We start from the raw sequence: 21,070 nt of genomic DNA, 5'->3' as shown, positions 1-21,070 counted from the left end.
AAATAAGTTCAGAGCGATTTTCAATTATCGAGCGGCTCCGCCTCTCGGTTTGGTGGCGACATCTACACTAAGCGCCCTCTGGCAGCCTACGGTGACACTGCAGGTTCTACCACTCGCCGCCAGGCGCCACCACTTGACATAGCCACCATCCTCAACAATTAGAAATGCGTGCGTTTATAGGCACTAATAGAATTCGAACCGTGTGACTGAAATTCGAGCCGAAAACGTTCTAGAAAAACATGATCACAACATTATTAAAAATGCATGAGATCGAATGGAGGAAATAGAAAATATAAAACCTCGGCGTCGTGTGATCGGGAAACTCACTCGACGACGACGTCTTTCTTTTCCATTAAAGTTTTCGACGCCCGTGAATAAATTATGGGTTTTAATTCGAATCGACGCTGAAAATACATCGAAATTGGAGTCATATTTGGAAGTGAACGCGTGCCAGAAATAGACAGACCTGTTGAATTTATAAAAACACCAAGATAAATTTACCACGATAACAAAATTTTCTCGCCCACTACAAATGCATAATATATAAAAGGCAAGTTTATTTCGGGAAAAGACGTCAGAGGAAAGAGGGATAATTGACTGATACAAAAGAAGCGTCACTTTTTATTTTCGGACGCAATTTGTCACAAATTCGAACCTAAATTACGACTTTATGGATATTTAATGGCACGAATATGAGACATGACGGGTCATGATTAATCAAATCAGGAATTCGGTTTAGCAACGGTAAAACACAATATTTAATTCAAAAACAAAGAAATAATTTATCATTATTGAAAGACAACAGAACGAAGAACAGAGCCTTAGATCTGTATTTACCTAAAATGTCATACTTTGTTTTTATTTATTTAACATAAATTAACACTTTTTAAAAATCTTTGACTCTACAAAATTTACTTCTTCACATACTTACATTTTGCAAAAGAAAGTACAGGCTGTCCCAAGTTTTAGTGCCTGCGCAATTGATTAATTGATTAAAAAAAGTGTAAACGATAGAGGATTAAATACACTTTAATTTGATGTTTTAGCGTATGGCAGTGAGACCTTAAAAATTAAATTTGGAGAAAAAAATTCAATTAACTGGAATATTTTCTACATGATAAAATTCTTTGATGTTTTTTCTGTGGTGTATTTTGAAAATTGAATAATGATAAAGTTGATAGATTTTGAATAATTAACATATTAATATTTAAAATCTGAAACTTGAAATAATTTATGGGGGGTACCCGGTTGTGAACCCTCTGCTCTATTGTCAATGCATTAGCATTAGCAACATCATTCCAAACTTGGCTATAAATTACCAGAATTCTTAATTTTCAATGTTAAAATGTTAATTACTCAAAATCTATCAACTTTTACACTATTCACATTAGAAAAAATCAAGGAATTTTATCATGTAGAAAATATTTCAATTAATTAAACATTTTTTTTCCAAATTTGGTTTTTAGGGTTTTACTGACATACACTAAAATTTTGTACAATATTAAAGCAAAAAATTGAAGTCTAAAAATCCTCTATCGTTTGCACTAGCAATTTTTTTTTAAATGAATTAGAAATATTTATATTTGCGCCGGCCCTAAAATTTGGACAGCCTGTATAATCCTAGAAACGTGAAGTAAAAATTAGTGTTTTGTTGGTTTGTTGTCAAAAGTGCTTATTAAGAAAAGTTGAAAATACCTTGAGATCTAATTTGAGAAGAAGAGGATCTCGATTTTTGCTCCACACATATGTGCTGATGAGCGTCTTGATTGGCCCCTTCTTAAAGATGAATAATGATATTATGGTTGTGACATCATTAGTCACAATTTTCCGGCAATTTGTTCGACTGACGCCAAAATAGGAAGTTATGTTAATTCCAGAAAGAAGGTTTTTCTTCCACTTCCGTGTCACATTTAATAACATTGCTTTTATATTTATGAAACGGTCGACAGTCTCATAAAAGCGCCTGAATAGAATCCATTTACGTATATGTATAATATAAAAAAATGTCGCAGATATAAAATTCATACGCAAAGGGATCACACCCACAAGACCTCGAATAAACATCCAAACATTTTAATATTTCTCCAAATGCTCGAATATCCAGCGACAAACCTATTAATTTTTGAAATATCGGAATTTATTAAGTGTTAGGCATGACGTTAAACCCGATATAATGACATCTACAAAGAAACTATAAAACCTTAACATTTTATTGCACCCAAATAAACAAGAATTGCATTTCCCCCAATCGCAGCAGAAATTCATTGCTTTTATTGCACAAGAGTGCACAAAAATAAAGCAATCCTAATCGATAACAATCAAAACAACGGACGAGCGTCATATACCTGTTGAAGTTTTAACAAAAAAAATAGGGAAATACGTGCTTGATCTAATTTCTGATAATCATGCAAGCACGTGACGAAAAATAAAACCTCGACTGTTACATAAATGATAGGTTTAGTGTGACAAGGATTGCACTTTTTTTCCTGATAATTAATAATTAAAATTAATCAATTAATTGGCGGTTTCACACACAAAACTAACAATGTAATCGATTTAAATTTGCATATGTCCCCATTGTTTTCGAAACAAATAGAATTGTGATTAAACTAGTTTCTGTCTATGTGCAATTAAAATAGTATTTATTTATTAAAACTGTCAAATAAATCGGGCTTGTGGGTGGCTATTTGCAACTAGAAATACATATTTAATTTTCTTTTTGCCAAAATGCAAAGTTTCTTTAAAGCTCTGGTGTTTTAATTGATGTTCCATTATTAAAATTGCAATAAAACACAGTAATTTAATAAAGTGGAACATTATCTCTTCCTCTTTATTATCCTTCAATTACTAGCTGCGCTAGTTTGATTATTAAATAAAACGGGTATTTACGAGCGCCGAGTGTAATTTTAATGCGCCATTAAATGTCGATAATTCAGGAATTTCGTTGATTATGATTGTGGAAAAATCACAATCACGCACTAGATACAGTACGTGATCTGCGGCTAATCCTGCGGATGTCGAGGGTGTCGTAAATCGTTAAGAGATCAGCAATTATCGATCCTCAGTATCATTAAAACTGGCACCCCTTTGACAAACAAACATTGCACCCCTTTTACCGAAATAATAACCCTGAGGAGGAATCGTGAAAAGGCAACGATTTGCATCATACAGGAAGGCAATAATTGGAAAGAAGCTCCAGAGGAAGCTGCAAATTTCCGGGGTGGAACATTCACATACATTTCACGAGAGTGAATTTCTCTTATCGGAAGAAAAGTGCTAGGTTTTTTTTTTTTGGTAGAGTTTGAGGTGAAAGAGGCTTTGAGTAAACATTTTCCACTCATAACTTATTAAGAACGTTTCTAGTAGAAAACGTGCAAAAGTTCGCATCCGTTTCATGCAAATCAAATTTGAATTATTCATCATAATTTGAAGGAACGTTTAAGTTTTGCGCTCTCATCCCCTTCAAAATACACACACCTGGCAAACTTCCCCTAAGAAAGCTCGCTTCTTGTGTCAACCACGCAGAAAAAAACAATCCACGCTAATGAGGCACGATCGGGGATGTTTTTCCTTCTCTCTTCTGTAATAACGGAGCGGATTCCGGTGGCCCGAAGCTAATCAAAACAGACGACTAATTAGAATAATTAAAGTCTTGATTAGAAAAGAACGTCGAACAAAACAATTACTTAATGAGTCTAAAACGTGTTTACGCGTTCGTAACCGCAGGCTATGTTTTCTAAGTTTGTTCTCTTCTCCTGAAAAATATTATCCAACCTGAAACGTTTTATAAATAACACCCCGAGGCTTGTTCGCTAGGTAACTCGTTGCTAAATAGTTAGAAACCTAAACAATAAATTGCTGAAACTTTCCCTAAGCATAATATAGTGAATGTGCACCCAAATCTGGGAGAGAGAAAAAACCGCAGCGTCTTAATTTTTCTTCAACAAGCAACTTCCGGAATTGGCCTTGAGGGTGCGCTTCTTTGACATCGTCACATCCTCGGTCCAGATGCTGCTCATGAATTCCTCCCCTCGAACATATCTCGCAGACTGTTGCGCTCAAAGGATGCTGCGGAATTCCAATTTCTAGCACACAAAGTTTTCGTACAGTACCTAGCGAGAGCGTACAGCCAACAATCCGCAAACGCTTTGTAAGACTTTCGTCTTGGTATTTCCGACATACCGCCAGAACCAAGCAGAGGAGCGCACGAGAAAGACCGCCGATAACAACTTGACGGTTTTATAAGTTGCTTGCGTCGACATGAAATTAATGGCGGAAATATGAATACAGGCTAATGAAAAAGAACAGTTTGGGGTTAGGCACTGAAGCGCTTTTATCGTAAAAGTATACAACTTGTAAAAATGGTGGATGCGCCGGGTTAATAACACTTTATTTTTTCTGCTAAATATGTAAAGTTTTTTTTTTGAATGGAAGTGCCAAACAGTCTTAACGTTGGCACAACTAGCAAATACATTCATGATAATTTTAATAAAGGATGTTGGCAGTTCCGGTTTTTTGAATTAACTTGAAAACAATGTCATTAAACGTCAACACAAAAAATTTAGAGAAGAAACACCCAAAAAGGAACAAATTCGGTACCGTTAACAGTTTTTAGAAATTCGGAAACGAATAGTTCGCAAGCAGGAAGTTAGAAAAAGAGCTCGTTAAAATGTAGACGCAATTTGTAATGCAGGTTTGCTAAACATTCTCAATTTTTAGCAAGAAATTAACAAGAATACAAAATAAACATGAATGAGAAAGAACCTCGGAAAGAACGTAATTAAATTAGTGTCTTGTGCATTGTTTTTGAGGAACGACTTGAAAAAGTAACAATTTTGAAACTACAGCTGAAGAAGAATTTATAAAATGCATACTTTGAGCTCATTTCAATAAATTACACAAAATTTATTTCAAATCATCATAATACCTACTTGTATCTTTTGCTAAATAACATTTTTCTGAATATACATCCTTTTTCTTCAAAGTTTTTGTAGCAAGAACCTCACTTTTGTCCACATTATACTTACTTGCGGTGTGTTTCTATCAAACATTTTTATTGTATATTTTTATAGTAGGTATTCATCAATTAGTTTTTTGAAAAAATATACAGGTGCGCCAGAACTCACGCCCCAGAGAAAATTTTCAAGTAAGGTAAGATACCAGGAACATGACAAAATGTTCTATCTGTCAAAAAATTTTGACATTTATGTTTTGACATTTGACATTTTTTTATGTCTGTTTAATGATCTTGTATATGTTTTTTTTTACAATTATTTAGTAAAGGTACAAAAATTTGGTCAATAAAAGCCACAAATAACATTGAACAGAGTTACAATTTAGGATACAACTTTCTTGTTTCCTCTTTTAATAGCCTATAGCAAAAAAACTTGGAAATTATTTTTCCAACAGAAATAAATAGAGTCAAAGTGCAAACTTTAAACCCTCATAACTTCGAAATTTTTATAGATACAATTTTTTAAACATTTTTTCCATGTTCCTGGTATGCTACCCTATATGGCATTTTTCCCTGGGGCGCGAGTTCTGGCGCGTCCTGTATAGTTTAAGCAAAAAAAGTTTGGGTCTAAATTCTTTGTTCGCTCTTGGGATGTGTTCTAATACAATATTTTCAAAATTTAATTATTTACGTTTTTACAGTTTATCTTTATTTGTTTAGTCACTTTTTAGCACTTTTTATATACAGTTTCAGTTCAGTAAATTGATGTTTGTAAAAGTAGGTTAACTTCATAAAAAAAACTAATTAAAAGAAATATTTTAAGTTTCCGGTAATCTGCTAGAAAAGTTATGTTGATTATCATAATAAAAAATAAAGATTGTAGCTATAAAAAATAATACTCTCATATTAAGTTTTTATTTTCTAATATTCAGAAGAAATGAGTTTTTGATGTCATGTTAAAAAATCAAATAAGTACAATAACATAAACAATATTTCATATTCTCAACTTTTGAGTCTTAGATAAATTATGATTTATAATTACAGTGTATAACGAATAATTTAATGTAGCTTATTTAATTAAAAAAAAAATGTTGCCTTCAAGTGTAAATGATGATATAATGTGAAAATTTTACTACAAGTAAGTAGTTGTCTTAATTGTTGTGATATGAGGAAAATAATAATATAATGATTTTTAGCTTGTTATTTAATTTTTTTAAAATATATTAAAAACTAAGATTCTGTTTTTGAGTGCTATTTTGAGTTGTCACTTTTTAAAAAAATTACATTTTAATTTTTTAGTACATACCTAGATTAAAACATAACATTATCATAGATGCTACAAAATATGATCGTTTTTCAAAAACTTAAAGTTTGTTCTTTCTATTTGTATTTGGTTTTGACAAATGATTATTTTTTCAGTAAGTCTTTGTTGAAAAGATGTTATTGTAAATAAACATTTAAAAAATTTTAATAACCAAAAAAAACTTTCAACAATTTTATGAATGTCATTTGGAGTCTAAAATTATATCAGAATTTTTAATAACATTACAATAATACGAGGTACTTGTCATAATTATCTACATTTTTTTGAACCATAATTTAATTTATTATTAAAATAAAAATTGTTTTTATGCATCAAGGCACTAAAGTCTAATTTCTTACGAATGTGCGTTAGTTGTCGAGGAGATAGCTGAGCTAAATAAAACACATTCAATAGTAACATCTTGTCCTATAAAGCGCAAAATAGCTAGCCGTTATACAAAACCATGAAGCAGGAAAAAATATTATTTATCATTTGATTTATTATTATTATTTTCTTCAAAATTATAAAAAAAATTATAAAAATGAGTATTGAATTAAAGCTTATTTAATTTTTTACAATTTGACAGACGTCTCACCGCCCGATTCTCGTTCTTCGAATCAACTTTAATTAATAAATAAATGTTTGTGAGCAGGCTCGTTTACTTCCTTCGTCTCTGGCGATAACTGTTCTTTTCTGATAAGACCCCCATTTGTAATTGGGGTGTGTCTGTCAATATGTTTCGTTTCTCGTTTCGCGTCAATCATCTTTATCGTCCCATTGCAAGTAGCGTCGTTGTTTCAGATGGGTTGGTGATGGACAGCAGCAGCGGGACGCTGGGGCGTCGCGGGCTGAAGGGCTCGTCAGGCATGCGACGGCAGCGGAGCCTCGAATGGCGCCAGGAGCGCGGCTACAGCTCCAGCGAAGAGGAAATTCCCAGCAGGCCGCTCGACAGCCACGTCTTCGCCTCCCTGTTGGCCCAAGCCCAACAGGAATATTCGAGTAAGTCAAAAGTAAAAATTTCGAGTCAGGGCACGAGTCAATGCTAGAATAGGGTAGTCCTAGCAACAAGTGGCGTCATTAGAGACACAACAACCGATCCAAATTGGGCCGCTTCATCCCTCGACTCACTTCGGTCAAACATTTGCATATTGGCGACGCCATTGGCGGGCCGTGCCAATTACGTGCGTTGGTTGCAATAATTGATTCCACGTGTGAATTCGTCGTTTTACGCCGGGATGAGGCGACGAGATCCGGCTATGAATGCATTAGCACTAGGCTAATTAGGACGCGGACTAAATGAGCCGACGCCACTGTTCGCATTCGGCTTTATTGCGTCGCTTCTAATTAGGACCGGGATGGACGGTTTTAACTCCACCCACGCCCCAAAAGGGACGAACGGCACGGGATATCGATTCGAACATCTCGACTGTAAATTAATCAACACGTGTTTGCAATGTTTGCCGAAAGCGGACGGGGCATATCTGGGAGCTCTAGCCGATTTCATATTAATAATATTGCAGTATAATGCCGAAAATAACAAATATTTTAAAACCGTAAGTTATACGATAAGAGAAAAATGCAAACATTCAAGACAAATGATTTGATTGTCGGTCCAGGCTAATTAGGAACTTGTTTAAATTTGTCGCGACGTTTCGGCCCTTTATTGTGTTTTCTTCAGGTGTGAAAGTTTTGTCGTTTTGCTGTCGGCGAAGCATGGGAGTCAAGGAAGAACTGAGTCTCAACAACAAAACGACAAAAATTAATAACATTTTTTTCAGTGTTTACATATGAAATGTTTGTTACTGCTTCATCATGCTGTCTGTGAAATATTTCATTCAAAAAAAGTTGTTATCAAGTGCCTGTGCGTAATAATTTATTAATTCATAGGTTTTTTTCCAACATTGCTATTTGCTTTTTGCTATTTGCTTTTTGCTATTTGCTGTTTTTTATTATATTTTTTTGTAAGTATTTTTTCTTAATTTTAGTTTTAGTAGAGTACACTTTTTGTACATTTTTTTGTTTATTTATTTAGTTATTTTTGTTAAATTAAGTTCTAAGCAGTTCTAGCAGTTGCTAGACTTTGTCTTCCGACTTGTGCTTACAAGTGTCAAGACGTCGTCACTTTAAACAAATAAAAAATTCAATTTAAGACAAGAGATGAGAGATAAGAAATTTGACAAAATTTACCTTTTCTGAAAAAATTTTTGAAATGATTACATATTTGTAATGCCAGAAACATACAGGGTGTCACAGTGAGTTGAAAAAGTCCATTAGTGACCTTTAAATGGTAAAATTTTAAAAAAATGTATAGAATATTGATCGATACTAATCTAGTGCATCACCTAAAATTACTCTTGTTTTTTTAAATGAAAACCGTATGTGTCTTGGCATTTTTGGATGTTTTTACGCTAAACTTTTATTAGTTGATTTCGCTTAGTTTTGTTTTTTTTTGACGAAAACATGCACTTTTTAAAAATTTATTACGTAAAAACTAAGACAGCTAGAACAAATTTTTTCTTATTTTTGCAAAGAAGAAAGTACAGAATTTAAACCTGTAGCAATTTTTTAGTGTTTTGCATTTGTAAAGATTAATAAATTAAGAAGTTAAAGAATTAAAAGTTAAAAAACTTTCAAAATCTAAATAAAACATCCTATTTTTTATTTTTGCATCTAATAGATTGATAAATTGTTTATCTAAACAAATAAACTTTTAATGTCTAAAATTGAAATGAAAAGATATTTAACATCCAGTATTAATTGGAGCAACAATGCCTATCAATATCTGAGCATTGTTGACACTATGGCAACCATAGTAATTCCACCACAGATCACTTATCCGTTGATTTATCCAGAAATTGTAAAAGTCGTTATAAATACTGAAATTCGAATTATTTTATTGCAAAAATAAAGAATAATAGATTCAGTTTAACGCAAATGTGATTATTAAGTGATATTCCTTCCATCTCTTGTTCAACTGTACACTTTTTGGCTACTTACAAAATAGTAATTATTTTTTTAATACTTCACGTTAAATATCTTTTTAGTTATTGATTATAAACACATAAAAGTAAATAATTTTAGAAAGACAATTTAATAAAGTTTTAAATGCAAAAACAATAAATAGGGTGTTCCATTTAAATTTGTAAGTTATTGAACTTTTAACAAACGCCTATATTTTTTCATTTTTGCAAATGAAAAAAATGTTACAACGTAATAGCTTGTACCTTCTTCTTTGTGGTAGTAAAAAAATATTTTTTAATTTCTTAGTTTGTGTGTAATAAATTTTTAAGAAGTACATGTTTTCGTCAAAAAAACGTCTTATTTTTAAAACTAAGCAAAATTGACCAATAAGAGTTAAGCTAAAAAAACATTGTCATAAAAATCTAGATTCAAAAACGCTAAGAAACATATGGTGTTTCATTAAAAAAACACAAGTTGTGTATTGTAACTTATTTTTGAGACACGCTGTATAGTTAAAAATAATTTTAGACGATGAACTAGATTAGTATCTATCAATGTTCTATATTCTATCACCTGGTTAAATTTGTAATAATAAAAATGGAACAGCCTGTATATATTTTTTTTAATTTCACCATTTAAAGGTCACTAATGGACTTTTTCATCTCGCTGGGACAGCCTGTATGTGTTTAGTTTACATAATGCAAAATCAAGTTAGTAACATTTTTTTAAATCGTAAAATTTAATATTTAAATCAAACGTAATAAAAGATGTTTAGACTGTTTATGAAATAATGTCTACAACAATTCCATATAAAAGTTTTTATTCTTCGACACTGTCAAAATTTACGGTTTTTCTCCCGTGTAAGGAAGTTTTGACAACTGTTTGGCATTTCTCAATACGAAACGTCAGATTATTTTTAACAGGTTTAAAGCAAGTTTAAGTATTGTTGAGTCTAATTCGAAAAATAAAATGTTGTATTCAACTTGTTTGAATGTAAATCGGACGCTTTATTCCACCTCGTGAATGATAAACCACTCCTTACACTCGTGGTTTAAAAAATCCACTCGGTGAAATAATGCGTCCGATCTACACTCACACTCCTAGAATAAATAACTATTTTCAATGTTTATCACAACCTTTTATCAACTTTTAAAGTTTTCTAAGTTTTAGTTTATGTTTTGAAGCAATTTAAGTTTGTATGGTTTTATAAAACCATTTTATCTGAATTTCTGAATACAACTAGGTACTAAGGACCAGAATTTGTTGCATAATTTTTTGAACTTTGCAAAAATTGAAAATTTAAAACTCCTCAATCGTTGTCACATTTTAGCGCAGTTGAATATTTTCTTAACATTCTCTAAGAAGACAAAGGTACACCCGAACCAGAACAACACCAGTTCAGACAAAGGTGTGATTATAATTTATTCTTGTTTTTGCTTTTATAACCAATTTATTTATTTCTTTATTATTATGCGCTACAGAATATTTTTAGTACCTTACAAATCAAATGAATATAATAATTTTATTTTAAATGCTTTTAGTTATTGGGTAATTTAAACGAAATAAAAAACACTATTGAATACTACTTTTACTATTATTCAAAAAATAATTTAAAAAAAAGATTTACATAATGATTATTTTTAGTTTTAGTTCTAGTTCTAGGAACACTTTATTATAATCGTATAAAAACGATAAACCAAAAGGCAGTATACTACGTATAATGTGAAGTTTCACTTTTTCACTAATAATTCCAAAACTTTTTTAAGAATCGATGTTAAGAAATGAAATGTTTAGATTAGAAATGTTTCTTTAAATTATGTTAAATGATATTACCCCAAAATCATACTACAAATGTATCAAACCAAAATAAAGAATAAAACCAAATGACTGAATTTATTTTTTTTATTGCTTCAAGTTTTGCAAGAACAGTAGATGTTCTTTTTCAAGTGGTTTACTTTAAGGTGCTAATACAGTAAAAGTGTTTGATGATGTGATGTGATGTGATGTAATGTCTTGGTTGTTATAATATTTATATTTTTGTATGACTACGTTAGGAACAAATATTTTAAGGATTGCGACTCTATTTGTAGTTTGTTTTTACTGTAGTCGAAACTGTTCCAATATTTTTAACTTTCGATACGTGTATATTCCAAATTTTTCAATAACAAATAAAAATGGTGCGCTTTTTCCGAATTTCCTTTGCTTTTCTTTCGTTGTAGAAGCAATTACTGCGTCTGTTATCACGTCTCAATTTCATGAGAGCGAGATGTGAAAACCGCACGTCTTTTTGTGTTGTTAGAACCGCTCACTAAAACTTGAGCTTTTACGCGTGGAGTGAACCCGGATATGGACGGAATCTTGGTAAACTTGTTAAATCTAATCCAGCTCATGTGACGCACTCTGAATAGAAAATATGTATAAGATTTTCTTCTCTTCAAGTTTGTAGAAAATTTTCCGCTTTTCTCAACCCAATTAAATCGGACCCATCTATCGTTAAGTGTCCACATCGTCCATTAAATTTGATGTTTTGCCGAGAAAATCTTCTCCCGGCGACAATAAGTGCTGCATTAAAGTGGGCAATGTTGAACGGCTTTGGGAAAATGTGGCCGTTAAACATTTACTATTATTGGTTTCAGTGTAGCGAAATTAAAGGGAGGATACATTAAGTTGTGAAATGCGAGGTTATGCCAGATATAAATACAGCAGGGGGTGCTAATGTAATTTCCAGAGTCAAAGCACGGCCTCTTTCCCCGCCATAAAGAACGGTTAAGCGTTGTTTTAGTGGTCGGGCCGCGGTTTGCTTTCCAGACTTTTCGCTCCGGATATTATGACTTATTATTGTATATAGGTGTGTTTTTTCGCCCCGATCGTCCGGCCAACTCAAATACTCCCTTTATGTCTTTGCCTTTGTAATTAAGACCCGACTCATCCAACCGGAAAAATTCTCCGCTTTTTCCTTCACTTTATAATAACAGTGCAGGAAAACAAGTTTCACGAATTGTTTACTTTAGGGTAGCTCGCCGCAGGTGTTCACCGTTCGTCGTTCACCTTTGACTCGGGGCTCGTTTTATTGCGTTCGGTCCGAAGCCGACGTTTAATTTTCTTTGGGTCTCCTGTGGGCGAGCATAAATGGAAATTGCCCCACACTTGGACTCGTTATTGTTTCAAGATACCGCAAACAAACGCATTGCGACCCAAAGACGAGATTTATTGAATTATTATTCGCATTTAAGCACGCACCTGACGCAACCACACAGCTGGCCCAAGCGGACAACTTCTTCGAGGAAAGGGTAAATTAATCCCTGAGTTGAGAGAGAGTGACGGCTTGGTTTATCAGTTTGACAGAGAAGTCTACAAAATGCACGATTTTATCGAAAGACTGTTAAAATCAATACCCGTTTGTCCAAAAATAGAATATTTATAACTTTATCCAAAAGTGTATAAATAATTGTCCCAATAAAACGAACTACACTAGCCGCCAAAATTAACCAGACAACTAAAATTTAACAATGTTTTACATTGCAATATTTTTGTTATTCTTTGTCAGATTTCAACGAATTTTTGTTCGGCTTAAAAAACCACCTTGGCAGAACATTGTAATTTAATTCAATAACATTTCTAGTTTTGTAAATGTTATACCTAAAAGACGAGAACACTATTTTTTTATTTTTTTTATACTGAGCTGTAGTGTGCAACAGAGAAAAACTTAAGTTTTCACCTATTTCCGATTATTGCCCGTTTTTTTCTGAATGAGGAACAATTTGTTTTAAAATTTTATCTTTTGATGCCCCAGAGATACAAAGCATTGAAAAAGATGTTGCTTTTCTAATGTTACTAAATATTCGTTGAGAAAGTAGACTACATAAAAAGGTAGTTAAACCGAAAATTATTGCTTATGTCACCAAAAGAGCACAATTACGTCTTTGAACACAAAAACGGTTAATTATTGGAAGCTTGACATTTTGGCATATTCGGCCTACTTAATACGAACATTTATTGAAATTGTAAATCTAATGCTTTTTTTGAAGGTTTATACATATCTCTCATGCCTCAAGAATTAAAATTATGGAAAATGTGGTACATAAATCAGAAAAAATGGGCAATAATCTAAAATCAGTAAAAGCTTAAGTTTTTCTCTATTGTACACTACAGCTCAGTATAAAAATAAGTAAGAAAAGAGTGTCATTGTCTTTTGAGTATCACATTTAGAAGACAAAACTAAAAATGTTATTAAATTAAATTACAATGATCTATAAAGTTTGTTCTTTAAGCCAAAAAAAATTCGTCAAAATCCGACAAAGAAAATTCGCAAAATTTTAGTTCTCCGGTTAATTTTGGAGGCCAAGTGTAGTATATTAAAGGACGCGTTTTGTAAGGCAAGTGAGTGGAACGAGTTTTATTAAAGACGAGTTCCCACAAATGACTTATGAAACAATTTTTTTATGGATTTTTTTTCTATTTTGCGCGTTTTACATACTTTTTTTAGTCAATTTTTAAAAATTTAGGAACTTTTGTTCTAATAAGGTGGTGATTAGTAATAAATGTCACAAAGTTTGAAAAATTTGATTTTCAAAGTGTCAAGTCTTGAATATTTTTCCAAATTATGTTGAATTAACAATAAAAACTGCAAATATTTTATGTACACCACCTGAAATAAGAGAAATCGCTCAAAACGCCACTAAAAATTACCATGACCAACCTCTCGAAAGTAAATTGTACTAGTCTATTTCAGCACCTGAATTAGTGTTGAAGTGGCTCATTAAAGCATCGGTTTTGGTATTTTAAATACTTGTCAGCTATAATCCACTCAAAAAAGTTTTTAAATGTTATCATTCAAAAGTTTTGAAAAAACAATAAGTTTGTTTTTCAAAATCCTGAAAATGTTGCAAGTTTGCTTACTGTCACAACCACAGTTTATTGCATTAGAGAATATTTTGTTACATCGTTTTAAAGCTCTCGTTCGATGATTTCGGCCATAACAGGGGCGCATAAAACGGCCGTAAAACTCAAACGTATAAAAAATAAAAACTAATTAGATTCAAATACGAGTGAATAATTTGTGAGTCCCGCCCTTCAAAAGGGAGCCGGAAGAAACAAAAAGAGCGTCGTTCAAAACCTGACAAGGAATTAAATTACCCGTCTTATATTTCTCGTTTTATTTAACCTATCATTTATAAAAAATGTAATTTAATAGAATCTGCCCCCAACGTTACCTTGTTACGGAAGAGCATTTTCCCAAGTCGCAAACTTTAGTTTACCTCGGGCGTCAGATTCAGTGGAATCTCCAGAGTACCTTGAAAAATAAATCACATCTTTTCTAATCATATATGAATGACTTCAGTTCCACTTCCTCAGCCCTAATTTCGCACGCAGTATCGGAAATCGCTGGCGTCTCCATAATTGCGCCCAAATCAAAATTTTCATGCGGTGTTTAAACAAAGAGTTGCAATTATAAGGCTAGAAAAGCGAAACAGAGGAAGCCGCGCAAGACCGCTCGCCCTCCCAGGGGCAAACAACTCAAGATTGAATATGAAAATTTAATCAGGTAATTTCATAGGGGATGATGCCTCAATGCTTTACCAAGAAATTGTGTTCGTTGCTCCTTTGCCCATTTCTTATCAACGGACAAATTCACGCCTCCAACCAATTACTAGCAAATTCGGGAGCGCGATTAGTGGAAGAGCCGCAGGGGCACTGATTTTTCATCGAGGGGGCAAGAACCGGAAAAATAATTAGCTGCGACATTAAGTGCAGAGAGCGGGATTAGCCACTGACGGCTTTCAAGACACGTCACCGGATTTTTTTGGGATTAGGATGAGAGAATTTCGGAGTGAAAAGAGGGATAACGTAGCGAGGCTTCAAATCTTTTTTAACATTTAGATACTCAAAGGGCTGCACACCTTTTTTAAATTTAAAATTTGCGAGTACATATCTATTATTTTATATCTTTAAATGTAGCAACAGTGAAAACAATAAATGAAATAAATTGAACATAATTTAATATCAAATAGTAGGTATAAAAACTTAATTATCAAGAAATTAATACCACTGTATTATAATAGTCTCTCTGCCCTTAAATGCTTCATTCACATTTGATTTTTTTTAGATAATCCGCTTACAATTTTTTGAAAAATTATAATTAGTGTGCAAAATGGATTAACAAAACAATAATAAAGATAGGTTAAGATGAAACAATCGCTTACCAAAAAATATTTTTAATGCAAATTGGAAGCTATGTTGATGGTCAAATATCGTCCTATTGGCGAAACATTCCTTCAAGTTAATTACGTTTGTTAGTTTTTGTTATAAAGTAATATAATTTTATAATGTGTTTATAAATATTTGTATTAATAAAAACTATTTTCTTTGTATTGACTTCTATTCATAAATGCTAACTATATGTAACAACTTCTTCACTTTGAAATAAAAGCATCAATAATCAAAATTTACTCTGATTTCTAACAAATTCAAACGGTAATAGATGATTGGGAAATTATCAAATTTTTAAAACATTTATATTCTGATGACAAATTTTCGGAAACAGTGTTGGAGAAAAAGATTGTATTGAGTTTTAGGGTAAATAAATTGAACCCTTCTTTCTAAAGTTGTCCCAAACTAGTCGACAATAAATGCATCTTGAGAAATAAGGGTTCAACGTAACGTAGCTTATGTAGGCCAGACTAGAAGAAAAAAACTAGACTAAATGAACACATCAAAATTCTGCCAACACATTAAAAACACAAAACTTAATTTTGATATAGGTAAATATTAAATAACGTTAAACTATTACACCTGGAAGATAGTCAAAGTTTATTAAATGCATTAAAAAATATTGAAATTTATAGGATAGATAAAGATGTAAAATGCAATTCAGTTCATATTAAAAACACTTTCAAAGATCTCCCCTTTTTATCAAATTTTTGAAAATTGAAAATAGGTTGCTGAATATTGAGTTGTATATCTTTGTTTTAATTTGAGCTCAGAAGTTTACCGATAAATTCAGTATCTTGATATCCATTTAAATGTGTTTGTGTCTGTAATTGTTAAACAGGTAATTTATATAAATAATTTGTACATCAGTGCTGTTATTGTATGTTTTCATTTATTAAGGTCTAGATAATGGGCGCGCTAGCCCGAAAGTAGTCAACAATAAATACAACTTGAGAAAAAAGGGTTCATTTATTTAACCTAAAACTCTTTTTTTATAATGTTTTATTAACGTAATACTTCATTTCAATATTTTCAAGTAGGTTGTGTATAAATTTTTCAAATTATTTACTTATTTACTGAAAGAAATTTGTGTATAGACAAGTGTTTGAATAGTATATTGAAGTACAAGTTGCAGAAGGTATTCAAGCACAAATTTGAAATTCCGAAACGAGCCGCGAAGCGGCGAGTTGAGGAACAAATAAGTGCTTTATACTATTTTTTCTATTTTGCCGCTTTATATCATTTTATAAATTAAAAAACGATTTTTTTTTTCTAGAGAATTTTGCGACGGTTGGCGACATTTATGTGTGGAATAATTTTAGGCGGCTGTAAAAAATAAAAATTATTTTTATTTTCACATTTGAAAATGAATTGTGAAGCAAGTCCGTCACTAAAATTAAATTACGGCGAACGACTTATTCCAGCACTCCAATGACGTCATTTGGGTGCTGGAATAGACCTATTCTAACACCGAAATAGAAAAAAGTTTTTTTTCAGTTACTTACTTAATAATTTTTCCTCTCAACTGGAAATAAAATGACACTTTGGGTACTGGTACTTCATTTCTTCGAAAATAAAATAAATAAAATACCAATTTTACTTGATAAATTTATCTTGTCTTACATTATTATTAACTTAGTATTTAGGAAAAAAATTGTGTTATGTTATTATAATACTGTTTTGTTATGCATCTCTGAAGTAAACATCGGTAAACCCTCGATTGAAAATTACCTACAGACTTGGAATAAAAATAGTTGTTTATTCCTTAACACATAAACAACCATTATTATTGTATATTTTAATATTGTGTTGATTTTTCTACATAAAGAATAACCAGAAAATTAGTTAAAGCATTACGTTTTATGATAATTTGGTTTAGATTTATTTAAGAACTACGTTTTTTAAAAGCAAAATCTATAGGAAAAGCAAAATAAAAATTTAAAATCTTAATTAGTGAATATAAATATTGTTAGATTAATGTTGAGATTATTAGACTATACGACATAAAAAACCATCACTTAAAAATATTAAATCTGACATTTGCATTCATTACAGATGTCGGATTTTGATCATGATAATAATAATAATAATCACCAAAAAACTACTCCAGATAAAAACTTTTATTTTATGACCCCATAATGGAAAAAAAAACCTTTTGCCCGCCAACTTCAGGAGGCTCTAGCTCCCTCAGAAAGCATTCAAGGACATAGGTCTATTTTTTGGACACTTAGTATTATACAGGGTGTTCCGTTTTATTGTTACAAATGAACATTATCGAAAAATATTAGATAAGGGAGCTACATCCTCTAAAAGAGATATATCGTTTAATGGATTTTTTCCAATATTTCAGTACCACTGATAATCTTTATACACCCAAACGAATTCAAAGATGAAATGTCCAAATTTTTACTCAGGGGCGTGCCACTTTCAGCTACAAAATTTTAAATTCCATAGTTGTTCACAAAAAGAGATCTTTTGCGTTTTTTCGACACAACTTACCGTTTTTGAGTAAAATTAGTTTACAATTTGTTACAGACCATAAATTGGATAAAAATTATAAATTAAATTTGTTTTTACATTTAGACGCCAATGATAAAAAATTTTGACAACTGATCTTTGAATTCGTTCAGGTGTGCCAACTTTTGTAATTTTATCTATTTTGCAATAGTGGGAAAACCTTATATTATTCTCTACAAGAATCTCTTTTTTTTAATTTTAGTTTTTTACTGTTCAGTTTTAATTAAACCTTGCTTTTTGATGCGATCGAACTCCTTTGTTTGTGTATGATTTCCATTGCCATAGCGACCATGCATCAGCAGGATGACTGTGCTCGTTCTTGTCATCTAAAAATTCGCGTTGCCTCAGCAGGATTTGTCGACATGATGTATTGTTTTCTTTGATGGAGGAGGCAATGAAGCGTCCCGTTATGAAACAGACGGTTCCAAGGTCGTAGGTTGCGTCCATCGGGAACACTTTGGTAATTGGAAACGTACTGAGCCGGAATAAAATATATAAGAAACTTCGCCGCTTGTCTGATCGACGTACCAGCGATTCGGCGTAACGAGGGGCGGCTGCCGTCCCCGATAGAACACCGCTGATAAATGAGCCATCCCGAGTAAACAGTGACCGACCACACCAAGCTAATGATTTCTGAAAGCCGAAGCAATGTTTTTCCGGAGTGTTGTTAATCTGTTGCTCGGGTAGTGGTTTAAGGTGCGAATCCGGCAGGGATTAGGACGCAGAGGGGCGGCTGCAGCTGATCGATGGGGTCTCACCGACACCACGTGCAACGTCCGCGATTTGTGGTCCAGGAAACCGCAACGAGGACAGAAGTGCTCCCGAGGGATACAAAATGTTATTACACTTCAAAGAAATTGTCGCAACTGAATTTTTGGGCGACTTTGACTAGAAAATTTCAGATTCCGGGGAATTAACTCGTCCCGGATAACTGTTTACGGAATAGTTGTGGCGTAGGCAATCGGAAATGCCCGCCATTCTCTCCATCAGTCCCCGGAATGTGAAATCCTCTACAATTAAAACTGATTAAACCAACAATTATCGTACCCCTCCTCTCGTGACAATGATAAAACTCATATCGATAATTAAAGTTGTCGAACTTAAAGTCGCATTAGGAACGGTGAGTGATTAAAAGAGAAAATGGAAAGGGGTCCGGCAGAAGGGGGTGATTGGTTTTATTAGGGAGAGTCTATCAATCAAGGTGGCGGCATGGCGGCTGCCCCTCTTCGATTCAACCAACACAAACAAGAACGACACGTAACGGCGCCGAACCTCCATTATGAATTAATTGTGTTTACATCCACTTACACAAAATACCTTTCACATTTTACTAAATTGTTATTGTTTAAACGCCAACGAAAGTTCGGAATCGTGCCTGAAACGGATGTTTGATTAATGGGCCGACGACTGAAATACCTGAAAAAGGAAGTGTTTGTCGTAGACCTGAAACTGAAACGAATAATGAAAGCCTCTCGCTTCGAGGGTCATTCAACACCAATTTCAGCCTTATAAAACACGAGTGTTTACACTTCAACTATAACGACATGTATTTTTTATACCCACACGGAAAAACACAAAAATAGTAAGTTTGAAATGGTGGATGCGCCGGGATAGCATTTATCGTAGACTTAGTTTTAAAATTGATGATTGTATTTTATTTACCGTCATGAAAACCGTTCATCACTAAATGAGTTTTTTCCTGTTGTCAGAAAGTTGATGGTAGTGGGATTAAATATATTCCTGGGGGTTGTACAAAAAATTAAAAACTTGTTTTTTCATCTCAATCATCTTGCTGATGCCAACGCAAACAAGCCACTTAAGCGATTTTAATGTGATTAGAGTTTTTTAATTAAAATTGACACAGTATTTGTAAAAAATTAACTTTGCAGCAGGCCGCCTCGTTTTCCTGCAACTTCACCACGTTCAGCAGTTTCATTTGCGAAACGTTGAATTTGTCAAGCGCTACGCAATTATTTGCGAGATGTTTCAAGTGATTAATTTAACTTTGCAGGATTCGTTCCTGCCACGTCGGTTATTTTTTATTTATGCGAGAAGACCGCAATCCGACGAGTTAATTTACCACAGACGAGAAATTTCGCAAAATAGTGATAGTTGAAGCGTGTTCTGTGTGTGGTATTTTCTTTCCTGTTTTAGTTCGGTTTTCATAAGAGCGTCCCTCGAGGAATCTAAGCAATAAACGCGGAACATTTCTCAAAGACACTTTTAATTAAGTATCTCGGGTCAGGTGGAGGCGATAGGGCTTCTTCTATCAATCAGACGAACCATTCCGGCAGGAACAGACGGATCTTTTTCGGCTTCTTTGACCTCTAGCATGTGAAAGCAAGGGTCGTCATGGTGATTTTGATACGGTTCTGTTGCATGGTGACGGGATGAGTGACCACCCTTTGCTCACGCAACACTTTTATCGAAACTAATTTTTACTTGTAATATCTCGAGTGCATGTGCAAATGTTTCAAAAAACAAATAATTTTCGATATCTCCGGAACCGTTATTTTGCGGACCCATGCTTATTAATAATTTTTTGTTTGTTTTAGTCCATACTATTACCTCCTGAAATATTTTACAATCTTTTTTTAACACCCTGAATAGTAAAGAATGCCTCTAAATGACAATTTATTTTGTTTTGTTAAAAGAGTTTAAGAAGTAATTTAATAATTGATAATTGATAATAATCAACCTTTACAGTGTTTTTCTTTTGGTTTTCCTCTTTTGTCAAATGTATTTCACTATTTCTCAAAACTATTTCCCTTATATGTCGCTTTGACATTAATATATCAAATGAAATAGTTTTGAGAAATAGTGAATTACATTTAACAAAAGAGGAAAACCAAAAGAAAGACACTGTAAAACTGCTTCATGTGGTAAAAAAATTAGGTGTTTTTCTAACAACACGTAGCAAATTTGGTAAAGAAAAGTTACGTTGCTCTTAAACCTTTATATTATGTCAATATAAATTTAATCAATTTTAAACTCAAAGAAAAATTATGCAAATCATTAATTCTACTGATTATTTTTACTATTGCTTTATTATACCAGGTAACTAAAAATTATGAAACCAAACGTTTTTTCTTTAAACTATTTATTTTTTAGAAAAACTAGTTATT

At 32.7% G+C, this 21,070-nt stretch overlaps 1 protein-coding gene across 1 annotated transcript in view; it reads left to right on the top strand.

Annotated features, from left to right (window-relative positions):
• The window catches only part of LOC123005991, a 57,964-nt gene that overhangs the window by 33,352 nt on the left and 3,542 nt on the right, over positions 1-21,070 (top strand). The window contains exon 2 of the mRNA XM_044400108.1: positions 7,059-7,256. Within this exon, the coding sequence (XP_044256043.1) occupies positions 7,070-7,256 (187 nt within the window). The 5' untranslated portion in view covers positions 7,059-7,069. The remainder of the gene's footprint in view (positions 1-7,058; positions 7,257-21,070) is intronic.

This window comes from Tribolium madens, unplaced genomic scaffold, assembly GCF_015345945.1.
Source record: "Tribolium madens isolate multiple individuals breed KSU strain unplaced genomic scaffold, Tmad_KSU_1.1 Scaffold_20;HRSCAF=117;Tcas5.2_LG4, whole genome shotgun sequence".
Taxonomy (NCBI): Eukaryota; Metazoa; Arthropoda; class Insecta; order Coleoptera; family Tenebrionidae; genus Tribolium; species Tribolium madens.
This window is presented reverse-complemented; position numbering and strand designations above follow the sequence as displayed.